The 20,034-nt window shown below is 39.1% G+C and overlaps 2 protein-coding genes across 4 annotated transcripts; both read left to right on the top strand.

Moving 5' to 3' along the window:
- The first annotated feature begins 1,354 nt into the window (after nucleotides 1–1,354).
- On the top strand, nucleotides 1,355–9,586 carry LOC113532582 (uncharacterized). Of its 3 annotated transcripts, none has more exons than XM_053228058.1 (15): nucleotides 1,430–1,494; nucleotides 1,774–1,850; nucleotides 3,267–3,321; nucleotides 3,546–3,618; nucleotides 4,079–4,194; nucleotides 4,744–4,769; nucleotides 4,897–5,034; nucleotides 6,357–6,466; nucleotides 6,740–6,835; nucleotides 6,918–7,001; nucleotides 7,145–7,271; nucleotides 7,398–7,503; nucleotides 7,590–7,772; nucleotides 7,997–8,071; nucleotides 8,155–9,586. In XM_053228058.1, exons 2-15 carry the CDS (start codon nucleotides 1,792–1,794, stop codon nucleotides 8,236–8,238), a joined length of 1,332 nt encoding a protein of 443 aa, XP_053084033.1. In that variant the 5' UTR covers nucleotides 1,430–1,494; nucleotides 1,774–1,791; the 3' UTR covers nucleotides 8,239–9,586. The 3 variants fall into 3 exon arrangements, with proteins under 3 accessions (XP_026779804.2, XP_053084033.1, XP_053084032.1); XM_053228057.1 differs by lacking the exon at nucleotides 1,430–1,494 and adding an exon at nucleotides 2,221–2,364 and having other exon boundaries at nucleotides 1,777–1,850; XM_026924003.3 differs by lacking the exon at nucleotides 3,267–3,321 and having other exon boundaries at nucleotides 1,355–1,494.
- Nucleotides 9,587–10,420: 834 nt separating this feature from the next.
- Nucleotides 10,421–19,492, top strand: sqlea (squalene epoxidase a). Its single transcript, XM_026924676.3, has 11 exons — nucleotides 10,421–10,924; nucleotides 12,861–13,122; nucleotides 13,228–13,405; nucleotides 14,380–14,476; nucleotides 15,443–15,556; nucleotides 15,775–15,946; nucleotides 16,082–16,177; nucleotides 16,754–16,896; nucleotides 18,129–18,225; nucleotides 18,432–18,519; nucleotides 18,627–19,492. Exons 1-11 carry the CDS (start codon nucleotides 10,682–10,684, stop codon nucleotides 18,817–18,819), a joined length of 1,683 nt encoding a protein of 560 aa, XP_026780477.3. The 5' UTR covers nucleotides 10,421–10,681; the 3' UTR covers nucleotides 18,820–19,492.
- The last annotated feature ends 542 nt before the right edge of the window (nucleotides 19,493–20,034 follow it).

Here is a 20,034-nt window from a genome sequence, read left to right on the forward strand (position 1 = left end):
TTAATGTTATTTTTACTAATTGCATTTACATTTATGGCATTTGGCAGATGCCCTTATCCAGAGCGACTTACATCCCAGCACCGCTGCCACCGCTGGGCCCTTGAGCAAGACTTATCTCATTTAGACAACTGAGCAACTGAGGATTAAGGGCCTTGCTCAAGGGCCCAGCGGTGGCAACTTGGTGGTGCTGGGATTTGAACTCTCAACCTTCCGATCAGAAGGCCAGTGTCTTCTTGGCTACGACTACCACTTGGTAGCTAATTGCTAGATAATGAGCTCAGGTTACTGCATGGGTTTCCTCTGGTTTCTCTGGTTTCCTCCTACCTGAAAAAAATATGACAGTAGGTGGATTGGCTATTCTAAATTGCCCCTAAGAATGAGTGAATGTGTGTGCATGGGGCCCTGTGATGGACTGGCATACCATCCTGGGTTTTTTTGCTGCCTCATGCCCAGTGTTAATGGGATAGGCTCAGACTCCACAGTGATCCTAAAAAACATATGGCAAGCAGCACAATGCATAAAATCACGCAGATACAATGCTTCAGTTAATGTTCACATCAGACATCAGAATGGGGAAAATGGTGATCTCTGTGACTTTAACTGTGGCATGGTTGTTGCTGCCAGATGAGCTGGTTTGAGTATTTCAGAAACTGCTGATCTCCTGGGATTTTCACACACTCTAGAGTTTACACAGAATGGTGCAAAAAACAAAAAACATTGAGTGAGTGACAGCTCTGTGGGTGGAAACGCCTTGCTGCTAAGAGAGGTCAGAGAAAAATGGGCAGATTGTTTCGAGCTGCCAGGACGGATATAGTAACTCAAATACAATAATCACTCATTACAACTGTGGTGAGCAGAAAAGCATCTCAGCATGCACAAAAACTTCGAACCTTGTGGTGGATGGGCTACAATAGCAGAAGACCACAATGGGCTCCACTCCTGTCAGCCAAGAACAAGAATCTGAGGCTATCATGGGCACAAACACACCAAAACTAGAGAGGTGAAGACTGGAAAAAGACCAGGTTTGGGTGAGCCACGGTTAAAGTCACAGAGATCATTAACTGAAGCTTTGACCTGTACCTGCATGATTTTATGCACTGCCCTGCTGCCACATCATTGGCTGACTGGATAAATGCATAAATGAGCAGGTGTACAGGTGTTCCTAATAAAGTGGACGGTGAGTGCATGTCTCTATGGAGGGAGTGTTAAAGTTATTTTCCAGTTAAGGAGTCCCTGGGTACAAAACGTTTGTTCTAAGAGGCAAATCCTTTAAACCCTGAGACTGTGGAAACCTTAAGGCTGGAAATGACGCGTTTGAGAGACTGCATTAGTGATCAGTGATGACTGAAGGCTTTGTCTGATCCGCGTGTCATCAGCGACGCCTGGTGGCCACTGCTGAGATTGCAGGGGGCGTTTTTTTGCCACTCAGAAACAGAAGGGACACGACGCAACTTTTGAAACTTGTCATGTCGACAAACTCTGAATTTTTCCCAGGTAAATATAATTCAGTCTAACGTTTACAGTGCTTAACTACACTAGTCATAATTCACGCTGGAAAAAACTATCGATATAAGGATAAAAGTGCATGAAATCCGAGTGAAGTGGTGAAGAACTGCTCAGCTGTGGGCCTGTACTCAGTGGACCTGAATCAGGAGATCACGTGTTTTTCAGACTCTGTAACTCTCTAGTGGCTCAAATAACTGATTATAACCTAATCAAATGCATAATCTGCTCAGTCGTGTTCCTAACATCGATTATTTTCCATTTTAAAAGGCATTTCCAAGATTTCTTATGTTCCTGATGCCGGTGCAAGAGATGTGCTGTGTTTCAAACATTATAATGCATCAGAGGTGAGTGAACTGAGCTTCAACAAAATCTAGATATTAAATAACACAGTGTGTATAGACTGTAGATACAGTGGGGGTCATAAGGTTTACATACACCCTTGCAAAATGTTAATAATTAAAAGAAAAATAAAAGGGATCATAAAAAAATTGCATTTTGTTTTTTATTTAGTGCTGCCCTGAATAAGTTATTTCACATAACACATGTTTACATATAGTCCACAACACGCAATAATAACTGAAGTTACACAAATGAACCAGTTCAAAAGTTTACACACGCTTGATTCTTAATACTGCGTGTTGTTACCTGGATGATCAACGACTGTTTTTATGTTTTGTGAGTCCCTGAGCGGTTAAACTGCCCGCTGTTCTTCAGAAAAATCCTCCAGGTCCTGCACATTCTTTGCTTTTCCAGCACCTTCTGCATATTTGACCCCTTTCCAGCACAGCTATATGATGTTGAGATCCATCTTTTCACACTGAGGACAACTGAGGGACTCGTACACAACTATTACAAAAGGTGCAAACATTCACTGATGCTCAAGAAGGCAACACGATGCATTAAAAGCCAGAAGGATGTAAACTTTTGAACAGGATGACTGGTGTAAATTGTTATTATTTACTCTTCTGGGAAACATGTAAATATCTTATGTAGCTTCTGAAGGGCAGTACTAAATTTTAAAAAAATAAGTTCTTTAAACAAAATAATAACAGTTTACCAGAGGAAACCCCCGAAGCAGGGGGGGAAAATGTAAACTCTGTGCACACAGGGCGGAGGCGGAAATCGAACCCCCAACATCAGAGGTGCGCGGCTAATCATTAAGCTACCATGCCCCCACCAAGTCTGTGTATCACTGTGTAATGACAACAGTGAACTCAGCCATCTTGATGAGAACATATCTCAGATATAGTATGGACAAAAACTTACATTAGGCCCAAAATCTAAAAGCTACACAAGCATTGCATATGACTGGCTGCCATATGGAGAGCTTCTGTAATTATTTTTTGATAATCTCATTAGTCACAAGATGTTGATTAATCTTCTATAAGCTGCTTTACTACAGCAGATCTGACATAGTTTGGCTGTAATTCAAATCACAGGTTTATTCTAATCTGCTTGTTGTAATATGTTATCGTTTCTATAGTGACAACTCTTTCACATGAATATGTATGTCCGATTCTCCAGGCTAATATTAAATGCATTAAAGGCTAATATTAAAGACATGCTTTTATTTAACAATGTATAATAGTTGATAGGGTGAAGTTTTCTGTAAGCAGATGCTTATTTAACATTTATGGAAGGAGACTCCAGTGTCAGTGCTTTGTGAAAACAGTGAGTAAGTTTTCCTGGACAGAGGACTTTGTGCTTTCTGGTTTCTTGATGACATGACAAGCTGTGTTTTTTTTCTTATTCACATCAAGCGAGATACAAAAAGAGAAGCTGAGGATGTCTCTTGGGTGTTTCACAACATTAAATGTAACTATAAACATATAAAAAAGTATATGTTCTTCATTAATAAATCAAAAATTGTTATCATTGGTAAATTGCTGTGGTATAAGAGGAATAAAACACTGATTATGCTGATGTAGGAAAATAATCAGTAGCAGGGTGGTGTGATGCAGAGGGAACTAAGCAGCAGGCCACTGACAGATCTGCTTTTCTCCAACTCAAATTATATTTAAAACCTTTTTTATTTGCAGATTTTGCTGGGCAGGACGATGGAGGATTGGCTTCGATTCTCTGTGTGTTACTGGCACTCGTTCTGTGGAACTGGTGAGACAGCCACATTGGCACACACAGAGCCTTTCAGCGTGCTGGGATTATTATAGCCTGCATCTCCTTCAATAGACGCTCAGCAGTTAAGAGGCCAAAGCGTTTTTAATAAGCAAGCATCAAGCTCCATTAACACTCTCAAGATGCATAACACAGCTGCCCGGCTTCACAGACATGCCACTAATCAGGCGGGGGCTAGAGCCGGATCTGTTTTGGACCTTTCTGACCTTTCCTAAAGATTACTGTTTTGAAGCAGGCACTGGTAGATCTATGATAAATCTATGAAATGCATTTCCAGTCAGAAACACTGAACAAGAAAAAGAATGTTAAGCTGAGCAGAAGAGTTGTATAGTCACATACACACATGTGCCCAAAGCCCCCAGCCCTGAAACCCGCTTTCAGAAAGCTCATCAAATTCCAAACCACAACTGCTCAGACAAATTTCTCACGTCTCTGTTAGGTGCTGACCCATTTGGATCTCCAACCCTGCGCAGGCCTTGGAATGAAGGAGACAACGACATGGAGATAGCGAAGAAAAGACTGAGTGCTGCATTTGAGTTCTTCACCAAACTTGGTGTACAGAAATAATCAAGTTTCTCTTTTTCTCAAAAGCATGTTCAGTCTGTCCTTTATATTACACTCCAGAATACAGCAAGGTCCAAAAGTCTGTCCATCACCAAGACTTGGTGCCTTACATAGACTTACAGCTCTAGGGTCCTTGATTTGATCCTGTGTTTGGGTTACTGTCTGTGCAGAGTTTCATGTTCTCCCCATGTTCATGGTGGTTTCCTCTGGGTTCTCTGGTTTCCTCCCACCTCCCAAAAACATACCTGCAGGTGGATTGGATTCACACACTCATTCACGTCTTGGGTTAATTTATAGTTGCCAATCCACCTACCAACATGTTTTTTGGGACATGGGAGGAAACCACAGAACCTGGAGGAAACCCACACTGACACGGGGAGAACATAGCCAGAGATTGGGATCGAACCGGAGACCCTGGAGCTGTGAGGCAGCAACCACCTTACCTCCCATATAGAACATATTAATATATCATACGCTGAACAATATACAATACAATCAGCTGAATTCCTGTGTTTAAAAAGCTCACTGTTTTCTTCGTAGGTGAAGTACTACACGTTTCATGACAGGTATGTATTGGATTTGCACCATACAGGTGTATAAAGACTGTTATTAAGGTTAATAAGGAATTATTAAGGTTATTAAATGTTATTAAGGAATATTTATTGAGTTATTATCATAATCGGGTTGTGTCAGGGACATGGCCCCTGAGGGGCGCACTCTGGAGGAGTCCAATAGGAACCTGGATGAGATAACAGACCTGGCACTGGAGCTGCAGAAGCAGACTGGAGTGAAAGTGCTGTGGATCACCTGCAACCTGTTTGCTCATCCCAGGTCAGTCACACTAACAGCAAAGCAATTAGGAACCTCATATTAAAAATCTACCTCTAAATGGGGCAGTGACTCAGCAGTGTTTTGATAGGTCGTGATTTCTAATCTCACTGTTGGGCCCTGAAACCTCAACTGCTATATGTATCTCAATTGTAAGATGCTTTAGATTAAAACCTGTGACTAATAAGTGTCAAATACAGTAAGCGCTAGGTGATTGTTCATGGTCAACAAAACATGTGGGGCTCCTGAGTGGTGCAACAGAAAAGCGTTTGCCTTATCATTAAATCCCGATGATGTCAGAGCCATCCGTGGATCTCTCTCCCTTATATCACAGCGACATTAGCCAATCATGGCCATCTGTGATCTCATGAATGTGGAAGTGGGTGGATAGCGCTTTCCTCCGTGTGTTACGCTGCCCCCTGACGTTGCAAGAGCAGCAGTTTGAAAAGATGGAAGGCAGCACGTGATAGCCTTTACCCTCCCTGGTTGGTAGCTGTGATGTGATAGGGGAGAGCTGCCTGATGGGTAGGAAATGGCCATGGCTAAATTAGGAAGAAAATTAGGAAAAATTAAAAATAAATGAATAAAATAACACAATACACATGTGGATAATAAGTCTATATATTGGAAATTTAGATTAAGAAATGAACTTGGACTCCTGGCTATACGTCATCAACCTTTGTACAGTATGTCCCTGGACTTAGAAGTCTTGGATATCCTTGGCACGGTTTTTTTTTTGTTACAGATGTTGGTCAAAAATCTGTAGGGATGGACCAGAAGGGAGGTGTATTGTAAATATCTGCAATACCTAAAAATTCTGCGGGAATAAAAGACTTGGGGGTGTGCTGTTATAGGAAAATAATCAACGACCAGGTGGAGTGATAGCTAGCGTAAAGTGGAGTGACCATTTTTGTAAATTTAATAATGAATAACATTGCATAGTTTTTGATTATTTATGTTTAATGTTATGGAAGGTTCACACATCAAGCTAGTTCCTGTTATCACTTCTTCTTCTTCTTCTTCTTCTTCTTCTTTGTTCCCTTGCATTCTCTTGAAGTTAACAATATAAAACAATGCAGCATGTCCTGTTGCTGAGAAACATCCTCCATCCTGTGGACTTTCCCATAGCAGAAAACTTAATCTTAAAGCTTTACCACTGACTGCAAAGCGCTGACACTGGAGACTCCTTCCAAAAATGCTAAATAAATGTCTCTTTGAAGAGAACTTCAAGGCCAAATAAACAGCCATGCAACACTAGAGTGTTTTGTGGTGCTTACTCAGTTTTAGAGAAACATGATTGAAACATACGCCTTGTACACATGTAGATATATGAACGGAGCTGCAAGTAACCCAGACTGCCATGTGTTTGCCTTTGCTGGAGCTCAGGTGAAGAAAGGTCTAGAGATCGCCAAGAAACTGCAGGCTGAGAACTTTGGTGAGACCAACTCTCATACTACATACAACCCTGTAAAATCCCAGGACCCATCAGAGGCTCCAGAGTTATTCCTCAATCTCGTAACTACATACTTTTCAATTAGTTTCAGTGTAGTTACAGCATAATATGCTTTAGGACAAATCACCGAATAATATGCTGGGGCGACTTAGTGCTTGAATGTTATAGACACTCATCGTGTAGCAATCCTGTGATTCGTTGTGATTGTAGATATCTGTGTTAACCATGACTTCTTGTCTCCTCTTCTCTCCGCAGTGTTTTGGGGAGGTCGTGAAGGCTTCCTCTCCTCACTCAACACAGACGTGGCGGCTGAACTCAAGCACATGGCCACCTTTTTCAAAATGGCCGTGGGTATGAAGTAGCATCAGATTCCTTTGAATTGCTGTTGCTTGTTTTGTCACCAAAGAATAACTAACGTCAGTTTTAATTGTAGCCTATAAAGAGAAGATCGGCTTAAAATGCCAATTTCTCATTGAGCCCAAGCCGAAGGAACCATGCAAGCACCAGTATGACTATGGTAAGCATTTTAGAGTAGTAAGTAGACTTTAACATTAAAGCTAATTAAATATATTAATAAAATACTGTTTGTGAATATTACATGCTTTTGTCATGTGACCAGCTTCCAGCAGCATGTACTGATTCTTTTTGCTATTTTGACAGATGCAATGAGTGTTATTGGGTTTCTTAAGCACTTTGGACTGGACAAAGACTTTAAACTGAATATCGAGCCCAATCACACGACCCTGGCTGGACATTCTTATGAACATGACATCATCATGGCCTCCGTGTATGGTGCTCTTGATTATTCAGTGCCATTTGTTAAAGGTTTTGGTGCAGCATGCTGGTTTACACCACTCTGTCTGTGTGTGTGTCTGTGGGTGTGTGTGTGTGTGTGTGTGGTTGGGGGCTGTAGGTTTGGCATGCTGGGGTCTGTGGACGCCAACACAGGCTCTCCTGACTTGGGCTGGGACACGGATCAGTTCCCCATGGACATCAAAAATACGACCTTGGTGATGAAGGTGACTTAACACGTCTGTTTAAAATATGAATAGATTTTCATTTTCAAAACTGTGAGCTCATATTTATGCACCATTTAATTCCTCAGGCTGTTATTGAGCAGGACGGCCTGCAGCCTGGAGGTTTAAATTTCGATGCCAAGGTCCGGAGGGAGTCGACTGATTTGGAGGATTTGTTCATCGCTCACATTGGTGCCATGGATGCTTTCGCTCGAGGCCTCAGAAACGCAGCCAAGATGATTGAGGAAGGAGTCCTGCAAAATATGCTGCGGGTAATCATAGTCACTGCTATAAATGGTGTTTATTTTATTACTATTAGGCATTTGAGACTGAATATCAACCGTCCTAGAACCTGGTTTTATGGTTATGAAGTTTCTTTGAGTAAGAGTATCCTTATTTATTGTAAGATAAAAGCCAAAAACTGATCCTAGATCAGCAATCGGAATTCTCGTGAGAATGTAGGACCTATATCCTATGTGTGATTTGTGCCATGTAGGAACGCTACATGAGCTTCAGCCTTGGAATTGGACAGAAGGTGGAAGAGTGCAGTTGCTCACTGGAGGACCTCGAGGTTTTTCACTTTTTCATCCAAGTAACCTGTGTGTCCTATCAGATATCATAAGTTCTTGTATTAATGTATATGTTTATTCACAGGAGTTCATCAAGCAAAACGGAGAGCATAAAGTGACATCAGGGAAACAGGAACAATATGAAGCGGTCTTTAATCATTACTTGTGAGAATGCAGTAATTTTCAGTGAGATGAAGTAATGAATTAATAAATTTGGTCTAGGAATACAGAAAAACCTTAACGAGTATATTTACTTGTACAAGCTAATATGTTAATGGCAAAAAATAAATAAATAAATCCGTCAATATGTTTACATGCAGTTAATTCAATTCAATTCAAATTTATTTGCGTAGAGCTTTTAACAGTGGACATTGTCATAAAGCAGCTTTACAGAAATCCAGATATAAAATGTATCTCTTTAGTTACTGTAGTTAAGTAATCTGAAAATAGGAAAACTATGGGTTTACACGACTCAATCAGTAAACACTGTTCATTCGGAATACATGATATACTGTAATTCACACATTCACAATGTCCAGAACGCTGTCCTTCATTCTTGTCATAAACAGATTTCTTGAAATCCAATAATGATTTATTGAATAATGTTATTAATATCACTTTTAAATATTTTCTTAAATAGATGCCAGTATAGTGTGATAATAATCATGTTATCACTAATGATTTCACTAAAACAACTACCTATAGACCAGCCTATAGACAACACAATACAGGAGACAGCAATTTTTTGTGCAATAAATGGTGTTTTTATGAAATATCTTACAGATTATTATAGACTGGGAAATATAGACTGTTACTTAGACCTACTACTTAGTATGCAGAGATGTTTACTTGGTGTAATGTGTTCATATAATAATAAAAAAAAAAATCCTGTGTTATGAATTTGGCAAATATTGAAGATTTTCTAAAGTCTGTTATTGCTGTAAGAAATGAATTAGAATATTATTTAGTGCAACATATTAATATGTAGTAATTTGTACTATGCCTAGTGTGTCCTTATAATATTAGAATATACTGATGAATTTGAAGAAGATTTGAAGTCTTGTTATTGAAATTTGATTTACTTATGCCATGAATAGGTATGCTACAAGTAACATTAAAAGTGTGTCATTGGGGATGAAACAAAAGGCCTTAAACCAATAACAGTATGTGTCCCAGATTCCCAAACATGTCATGGTTTTTGGTTAGTTTTGACAAAAGGGTAAGCTGTGCTTTTTTTGGAATATGACACTGAACGGTTAAGGCTCTGGGTTACTGATCAGAAGGTTGGGGGTTCAAGCCCCAGCACTGTCAAGCTGCTGCTCTTGGGCACTTGAGCGAGGCCCTTAACCACATCTGCTCCAGGCGTGCTGCATCATGGCTGACCCTGTGCTCTGACCTCAGCTTACTAGCAAGCTGGGATATGTGAAAAACTGTTTTGTTGGCTCTGTACTCGTACTCTGCACAATGACAGTAAAGTTGAATCTAATCTAATAAACCAGTGGGGTCCATAAAGCATAGTCAGGTGGTCTGTAATTTCTTTATATTGTTAGAGTGGTGTAAATAACAACCCACCATTATCAGAGTTATTTAATTTTTTATTGTATGAGTTTAATCCAAACTGCAATAACTCAAAAACAAGTAGTCTTATAAACAATATCCACTTGGACCTACTGTTTTCTGTATGTGGAAAATTCAGGAATAAAAAGCCCTATGGCTCTAATAAATAACCAGAATATTATTTTACACATTTAAATAATAAGCTGAATATGAATAGTTCATAAAATGATTATGTTAATAAAATAAATCTCTACTGAGGGGGGCTGTGAATCTATGTTACAATTAAAAGGGTCCCTGTTTACAAAAAGTTTGAGAACCCCTGAATATAAACAAATTATTATTATTATTATTATTATTATTATTATTATTATTATTTTTAACATGTAGATAGTCAGCACCTTGTGAGGATTTCAGAACCATCATCTTTTGGAGTATTTTGTTTTATTCATGAATGAGGAAGCTTAGACAAGAACAGCCCAAACATTATCATATGTTACTGTTGAGAAATAGATCCGGAAGTAAAGCAAAAACACGCCTATGATGGACTTTTATTTGTTTCATGTCTCGGTGTGATTTTATACACCAGTGGAACTTCAGCGCGTCTCTGTACAGAGCACCTGAACAGCCGTGACGTCACATCATCCTACCGTCCGTCCTGTCTGAATAACCAATGGGAGAATAGCGTGAGCTCTGCTCACCCCTTCCTCGCTTCTGATTGGCTGAACACGAATGTAGGAGGCGGGACTCGAGCGTCTGCAAACCAGGAGACGATGCGCTCCTTCATTAGCATAAATTATTCAGCATCCTCTGTTCAGCAGACTGCACCTGGACTTAACATTATAGAGCAGTTTGAAAACTCTGAATGGCTCTTTACCATGTTCAGTTTTTTTAGCTGTATAAAAATGAGCTAATATTTACAAATTGAATATTTTTAGACTTATTTTTGGAAGTGGCTATAACTGAAGGAATTGCTCGAACTATTTTTCTTGCAACTTTTGCACGTGAAGCTATTATTCTCCTCTTTAATTCTTATTTTTGTTTAAACTTTTGGGATCATGTGGACTTTTTTGGGTGTAGCGAGCTTCACATATGTGTATAAAAAGTGCGACGTGTTTGTGGTTCTGGCTCTTTTTCTCGCAGTGGGAGCAGTACTCACCTTCCACAGGTACCGGGGGCTAAAAACTCCTCAGATACTCCACTTACCGCTGGAAGTCTTATCGCTTCTGCCTTTCACTAGCGCACTCATCCACAAGGCAGACATCTGTCAAAGCCACACCGCGGCAGGGGACAACAAAAAGGTAACTTACTGTGCTGTTTATGATCTGTTTAGGTTAGCTTTACACATACACCATGTTTACACCATGTTTACACCACATATACACCATGTTTACACCATATTTAAACCATGTTTACACTTTTAAACCATGTTTACACATTTAAACCATGTTTACACCATGTTTACACATTTAAACCATATTTACACCACATATACACCATGCTTACACATTTAAACCATGTTTACACCATATTTAAACCATGTTTACACATTTAAACCATGTTTATCCCATGTTTACACATTTAAACCATGTTTACACCATATTTAAACCATGTTTACACTTTTAAACCATGTTTATCCCATGTTTACACCATATTTAAACCATGTTTACACATTTAAACCATGTTTACACCATATTTAAACCATGTTTACACATTTAAACCATGTTTACACCATATTTACACGTTTAAACCATGTTTATCCCATGTTTACACCATATTTAAACATTGTTTACACATTTAAACCATGTTTACACCATATTTAAACCATGTTTACACATTTAAACCATGTTTACACCATATTTACACGTTTAAACCATGTTTACACCATATTTAAACCATGTTTACACCATATTTAAACCATGTTTACACCATATTTACACGTTTAAACCATGTTTACCCCATGTTTACACATTTACATCATATTTACACCACATTTAAATTAAAACTCATAAATGAATATTTAATGAAATATTTTTGAGGTTAAATTGCACCACTCCTGTTCAGCTTAGCTTGCTTTAGAGTCACTCCCTTCACATTTAGCTCATGGGATATCTCATTTACTTTGTTATTGCACTAAAATCTCTCTTTTTGTAAGCATCTGTACTTTCCCTGAGTTTCTTTCCAACAATCTAAAAAAAAAATCTAAAAATCTAAAAATCTCTACTTTATACACACTACTTTTTCAAACACATCATTACACTTTATTATTCTCTATTATATATTTGTGCTAATTTTTTAAGTATCAGACAGCTTCTAGTTGAATCTAAATTCCTTACAAATCTAAACTTTAACAGATTTTTTAAAGTAAATAAAAGTTATTAAAAGATATTAAAAGTTAATTTATCTGCTGTTATACGTACACTTTGTATTTATCGAGGTAGTTTGTTTTGTGACAGCTAGCTATTAGCATTCAGCTAGTCTGTGTTGTCAGTTGTTATCATGCTAGCTAACATCCTGAGTGATTTGGAATAAAGCTGTTGTTAGTTAGACTTAGGTCATATTTTCCCACTTTTTTTTTTTTTTTTTTACCATCAGTAACTGATGCCTTTGCTTTGTGAAGCTTTCCTGTTCTTTAAATTTCATATTTTAAGTAAGTTTAAGAGTTTATACTACATTTGTAGCAGCATTAAACTTTTACTTTTAACTTTTAAACTTTTGCAAGAAAATTTATTTAGATGAGTAAGTACTCTTACTATCACCTCTAGCTGTAACTGACAAATATATGTGCTTGGAAGTCTTAAATGATTCATTTATTATTGATGCTATAATTATTTTTGTTACAGTAATGGGTGATTTTTCGTTTCTGCCCCCTCACACTACAGTTGTCTTTAGACTCTACATGATTATGGCCATTCCCTGCAGGCAGTGAATTATATTTGACATAGTATGAAGAGATAATTAAACGTTAATTAAAACATGCTACACATCTGTGGACACATTTAAGTTTTTAGCTCATGCTTTTTCTAAAGTTTGCTTCAAGTCAAAAACAGTTTTTATATTTTATGATGAAAGTCTGAACTCGTCATTTATGGAAATGTTCACAAATATTGAACCCATATTAGGCTGCTGTGGAGCCAAGGATGAAATCTTTGAAGCTTCCTGGTTTCTTGGTAAAAGTATTGATCTTTATGGTACATTTGTTCTCCTCTTATCTCTCCACTCATGACTCATGATTAGGGAGTTTCCAGGAGGAAGCGAGTAAGAACCAAAGAAGCACTGAACACAGAAAGTACCTCAGAGTGTGCATCCTCCGGTGATCTGGAGCCAGACGTCATCATCGTGGGTGCTGGTGTGCTGGGTTCTGCCATGGCGGCCGTGTTGGCACGAGATGGCCGAAAGGTTACAGTGGTGGAGAGAGATCTGCATGAGCCGGACAGAATCGTGGGAGAACTTTTGCAGCCAGGTGGCTATCGGGCACTCAGAGAGCTGGGGCTGGAGGGTAAGCTATAACGGATGACTCATGGGAAAAGATGATTTAGGCATGAGATGCTAAATGGATTCACACATTAATTCATTACTCACACATTTACACAACTTTCTGTAGGTGCAGTAGAGGGCCTGGATGCTCATGAGGTCAGTGGGTATGTAATCCACGACATAGAGAGTCTCTCAGAGGTGGAGATCCCTTACCCACAAGACGAGTGTGGCGTTCAGTGCGGCCGAGCCTTCCACCACGGTCGTTTTATTATGGGCCTGCGACGTGCTGCTCTCAATGAACCAAAGTAAGCTTCTGATTAACACAGTGTAAAAAAAAAAAAGACTTCAATCCCAGACCTTAGGAGAACTTGCTCTGCTTTAGTTTTGTTTTCATTTATTCTAAGACACCTGATTCGGCCTGTAAGATGACCATGAAGCTCTTCCTGAGCTGAATAAGAGCCATGACTCATGAGGAAAGGAAATAAAAACATATGCTGTACTTTGGCACTGACAAACCTGGTCCTGGGGATTTAACCTAATACATTATTTATTTATACGGTGTAACTTTAGCAGCATCTGTAAGGTAGGTTTAGGTGTAATTTGAGGGGATGCAGTTATCTTGCAGTGTTAGAATCTTAATTTCATCCATATTTAAGACTAACACATCATGTTGCTATAGACTAATGTGTATTTATTTAATGTTAAAAATGTAAAGTTAGGATTGGTCTCAGTCTCAGACACCTTGTCCAAGGGATATAGAGTGTCTGATATCTTTTGTAAACTAAACTTACATAGAATAAATAACCTCATTCACATTCATTACACCCAAGACTGTAATCTTGATCATGTTCGGCATGTGTCAGAGAAGTGGGCTGAAAATATTAGCCCAAATGGACATCAAGTCTAGCGTTTCACTCTGTGTAATCACCTGACACAACTTGCAATTACAGGCTGCATGAATCTACAGTCTGGGCTAGAAAGAAATCAGCCAAGCCTCACTTCTTAATACAATTATCTGATTTTTTCTTACAACCAGTGGTAGTGCTGTTGCATTCACTTCCACAAAAGTCCCAAAAAATCCACTTTAAGACATTTGTTAACAGCATATAATCTGATGTGGATGCCAAAAATAAACCTTACATTGATGACTTTTTATCATTGAAAGACAAAGGGCTTAGCCCTGCTAGTACGTTTACACCAGACACCCCTGGAGCTGTTTCCTCTGTCTTTGCGTGTTGTCTGTAAAGCAGTGAATCTGACAGCTATTTCATTTGTACAGTGTAACGTTTGTGGAGGGCACAGTAACCAGTCTGCTGGAGGAGGATGACTGTGTGACGGGAGTTCAGTATCGTGAGAAGGACACTGGGAAACTCAAGGTACACACACACACACACACACACACACACACACACACACACACACACACACACACACAGCCAGAAAAAAAGTTACTGCTTAGCTACATTGTTTGCTTCCCAGTTTAAAACACAATAAATGTACCTTCGAAGATATATCTGTGGTCCTCAAGGTCCAATTATATACCTTATGTGGGGTTTAAAGCTATACTTTATTATCTTTTTCTTCTCACTAAGGTACAAAAGTACCATCCTAGTGTTTACTTCTTGAAAACATATACACTATAGCACAACTACAGCAGCTTTTGATTTTAGAGAGCACAGGCACTTCATTAAGTGCTGCAGGTTATAACCGTATTCAGAATCCTAACTAATTTTAAACATTTGTACTTAAAAAAAACATATAATATAATAATAATAATTTATACTTTATACATGACAAATTAATTTAGGAAAAGATTAACATGGAGGAAAAGAGACATTATTTTTTTTTGTCCCAGAAAGTAAACAGAGCCTTTTATAAAAGACACATACTGGTAAATTCGAGTCATGTTGAGGCAAGATATAACAAGCCAAAAAAAATCAGTCAACACTAAGATTACTTAAGTACATAATTTCACAAGGACAACAGGATGTATTTTATTCATTCATCTTCAGCAAGGACTGTATCCTGGTCAGGGTTGTGGTGGATCCAGAGTGTATCCCGGGAACACTAAGTGTGAGCCAAACACCCAGTGGATGGGATGCCAGTCCATTGCAGGCCACCCACACAATCACACACTCATTCACACCTAGGGGCAATTTAGCACACCATAGCCATCTAACAACATGCTTGTAGGAGAGAAAGTGAGGAAACTGACACAGATATGGTGAGAACATGTGAAACTCCATAGGACTGAGGATACAAGTCTGAGTAAGGAACCAGGGCTTTCTTAAAAACATTCACCTACTGGCACTAATAATATCCTACACGGTGTTTCTCCTCAGGAGATCCATGCTCCTCTGACGGTAGTCGCTGATGGCTGTTTCTCCAAGTTCCGTAAGAGCCTCATGTCTGGAAAAGTCAAGGTCTCCTCACATTTTGTTGGCTGCTTAATGAAGGTAAGATGAAGTGTCTGACATAAATATAGGTTAAAAGTAGCAATTGTTTGTGACAAGACTGTCAGGGTACATGAATAGTTCAATTTAGTATAAAAAATTAGGTCTTCAATTATAAATCCCTAGTTAAATGCACCTATTGAATTATGTATTTAATATGCACCTGATTCTGTGCGTATGTTCTCGTGATGTAGTGTGTGTGATCCTGTCTGCTCTCTCAGGATTGTCCTCAGTTTAAGTCCAATCACGCCGAGCTGGTGCTGGCAAACCCTAGCCCAATCCTGATCTACCAGATCTCCTCCAACGAGACCAGAATTTTGGTGGACATCAGGGGAGAGATGCCCCGAGACCTGTCCGAGTACATGGTGGAGAAGATTTATCCTCAGCTACCAAGTAAGATAGGCTTTTATCTAAATACATTATCTACTGTACTACAGATTGTAGTAGAATTTCAGTAATCTAAATGCACTCACATCACTTTCCTTTTCTTTTCAGCATCAGTAATGGTATCTTGTTTTCTGCCTGTAGGGCATTTACAGGAGCCCTTCATGCTCGCTCTGCAGAATGACCGTCTGAGGACGATGCCTGCAAGCTTCCTGCCACCTTCACCAGTCAACAAACCAGGTAAACCTGGAAGACTGATTAAGAGATTATTAAGTTTAATTGAGAAATATTGTTTGAAATACATGGACATGTAGAATCCATTTGTAGTGGTTTAGCCTATTTATTATTACTGCTTATTACTGCTTTACAGTTCAAGAACTCTGTGCATTCTATTTTTTTCAACATAAAGTGTTCAATTTTATAGTGTATTTTAGACTTACCTAAACAAAAGCTGTTGTTTATGACTTTTAAATTAAGATCATGTGAAGTCTCATTCAAGCAAGCACAGTATAATAATAAAGGGGGACAATTTAAAAGCTATGATGCAGGTTAATTTATATGTTTTATTGTTTTCCTGATTAAATTCAAATTATCAAATTATTCAGCCAATGACAAGACAAACCATAAGCATCCTATCAGTGGGAAACTGAAATTCGTACTTATGGGGTCTTACTGTGAGCACATGATTAATGAATGATACTGTCCCTAACCTGACAGCTTCTAAGCACTTCTGGAGTACTGTATCACAGACAAAACTGATGCAGATCTTTATAGAAATATATGAATTTGGAGTAACTTTGCCTCACACTCTTACAGGAGTCCTGCTTCTGGGAGACGCCTACAACATGAGGCATCCTCTGACTGGAGGGGGGATGAGTGTAGTGCTCAATGACGTCCGCATCTGGAGAGAGCTGCTCAGTAACCTTCCAGATCTGTATGACGACAATGCCATGCTTCAGGTAACAGGGGTTTCTCACTGAATGACCTACCATGGCCATTAAACATTTTTTTTTACACACTCTGTGTAAATAAAAAAAGTAATCACAAGCATGTTTTAGTGAACCATGTTTAGCCTTTTATCTACATAATCTCCATTTCGTGTTCCAGAGCTTAAGGAGTGTTGTGGTATAAGAGGAATAAAACACTTCAGCACGTTACTGGAAAATAATAAAATTTTGGGGTAACAGTAACTCCGCTTGACTTAGGGTTACATCAATCCACCCTGTCGTTGATTATTATTATTACCTATAACAGCACACACCATCATGTTAATGATGCTTATTTATCAGGCAAAAAGATCTTTTAAAAAAGTGCAAAATGGTGGCAGAGGCAAAATCTGTGTGCTTGGGTTGAATAAACCTTCTTTACCTGACCAAGAATTGTTATGGTTTCTAGGTGGAGGGAAGAAAGTAATATGTAATATCCAGCAGTTATAACAGATACAGCTACGGCTACAACAGATATGGCCAAATGTTTGTGGAAGCCTGTGCTTGTTAAACATCTCATTCTAGATTTAGCCCCCCTTAGCTGTTATAATAAGCTCCACTCTTCTGGGAAGGCTTTCCACTAGATTTTAGAGCGTGGCTGTGGGGATTTGTGTTTATTCAGTCACAAGAGCATTAGTGAGCTCAGGCACTGACGTCAAGTGAGGAGGTCTGGGGTGCAGTCGGTGTTCCAGTTCATCCCAAAGGTGTTCAGTGGGGTTGAGGTCAGGGCTCTGTGCAGGACACTCAGGTTCTTCCACACCAACTTTGGCAAACCACATCTTTATGGAGCTCGCTTTGTACATAGGGGCATTGTCAGGCTGGAGCAGGTTTGGGCCTCTTAGTTCCAGTGAAGGGAAATTGTAATGTTACAGCACACAAAGATGCCCTATACAGTTGTGTGCCTCCAACTTTGTGGCAACAGTTTGGTGAAGATCCACGTATGGGTGTGACGGTCAAGTGTACACAAACTTATGGCCATATAGTATAGGCAAATATTAACCAACAATCTGGCATATCAGGGAGAATGAGGAGAGAACATTACAAGACAGTATGAAGGAGGTTTGGAGACAGTTATAAAATCAAAGGGTGGGCACACTATTTATTAGAGTTATCCTATTACATTTAAGAGGAATGCAAACTTCCTGTGAGTGCACATAATCATGAAATTAAGAGAAACTTGACTAATTTGTGGTTCCATTCAACAGGCAAAGAAGAAATTCTACTGGAAGCGCAAGTCATCACACTCGTTTGTCGTGAATGTGCTGGCTCAAGCTCTTTACGAGCTATTTGCAGCAACAGACAGTACGTCCACGTCATTAATTGTTGTTATTTTGAGTGTTTCCCTACACTATTGAGATCAACTTTAGCATGCACAATTTACTCAGTAAACTCAAACTGGAGTCACTTGGTTTGAGATCATATATAAGTTGAACTTGCTTAGTGCAGTGGCTGCTATTTTGGAGGTAATTTATTCAAGAGAAAAAGAAAGTTTTGATTTCCATCTTCAGGTTCTCTGCACCAGTTAAGAAGAGCCTGCTTCCACTACTTCGAACGGGGTGGAGAATGTGTCAATGGGCCAGTAGGTCTGCTGTCTGTGTAAGTAATACACTGATGATATAACCACATATATAAAATAGTTCCTTATGCTTAACACATAGTTTTGATGTGTGAAACATTGACAGAAGATTGTGTTCTCTTATTAGGTTAACGCCAAAGCCCATGACTCTGATTGGACACTTTTTCGCTGTGGCCTTGTATGCCACCTACTTCAGTTTCAAGTCAGAGTCGTGGCTGATGAAACCAAGAGCCTTGGTGAACAGTGGAACAATTCTTTACCGTGCCTGCACCATTATGTGCCCCCTCATCTACTCAGAGCTGAAGTACCTGGTGTACTGAGCCACACTGGCAGTCATGTGGCCAGCCTAAAGACTGCAATCAGATACATGGGAAAGCACTTAATAGCATGAGGATCTCTAAGAAATGAACCAGCTGTGCCTTTCACCACCATGCATATCTACATATCTAAACCTCAAATCTGTTTATTCATAATGTTACAGTATAAAGAGGCTGTATCATACACTGACAATGGGATGATTGCCTTTGAATTGAGTTGCATTTTGGGTGTATTTGTCACTGTTCTTTATGTGTTTAGTTCTTTAGCAGATGCAGATTGGAAGAAACCAGTGCCCTGCTACAACTGTGGAATTCTTCATCTAAAGAAAGTAGTTGAGGCGACGACAAACTATTTTGTATCAAAACTGAAATTTAGAATAACGCATTCACTGTTTTTACTTGTGCCGTTAGCCTTTTTTTTTTTTTCCCTCCAATCAGTAGTCATGAACCCTGTGAGGGGAAAATGTTAGCACAAGCTGTGATATTTTTATATATTTGTGTACACAGATTTTGAATACAACATTTGAAGCACCAAAAATGAATTTCCACTCATGTCCGCTTGGGAAAATGGATCACTTGTACCTTTCCCTTTGGAGTCAAATACGAGCAACCTGCACTTCACCTGTTTGTGCTCCAGAATAAATTTGCCTTTGAATAAATAGAACATTTTCAATGATCTTTGTAACAGTGTACATACTTTTTTTTTAACCAGTGTTGTGGAATTCTCGAATTCTGACTTCTCCAACCATCTGATTGGTCAGATGGTGTTGATTGATTTTTTTTTTTCTTATTTAATAAGTGATTAATAAATGAGTCCAAACCAAATCAATACTGCTAAAGAAGGATGTATAAAATTAAATAGCTATAATTTAGCTATTATTTCTATAGAGCAGCTACTCCACAGCATCAGAGCTAGTCTTCAGAGAGCAGAGTCTGCAGCTTCTATTTCTACACGTTTTCATCTCTCAGACTGGCTTTTCGACTTTAGCCCAAGCTCTTCATCTGCTGAACCTCCAGAAGTAACTGCACAAAGCACCCACAAGGGGGCAGCAGTAACACTTAAACACTGAAAAACACTTCAAGCCTTCTTTAGCCTGAAAAGGCTACTGCTGCTTTTTAAACGAAAAGAATGCAGAAACGTGTTGTCATGGTTACATATCATGCACTTCTTTGACGTCACTTCCCTAATGGCTCCCTTTAATAAACTGCCCCACTGTA

This window comes from Pangasianodon hypophthalmus, chromosome 22, assembly GCF_027358585.1.
Source record: "Pangasianodon hypophthalmus isolate fPanHyp1 chromosome 22, fPanHyp1.pri, whole genome shotgun sequence".
Classification (NCBI taxonomy): Eukaryota; Metazoa; Chordata; class Actinopteri; order Siluriformes; family Pangasiidae; genus Pangasianodon; species Pangasianodon hypophthalmus.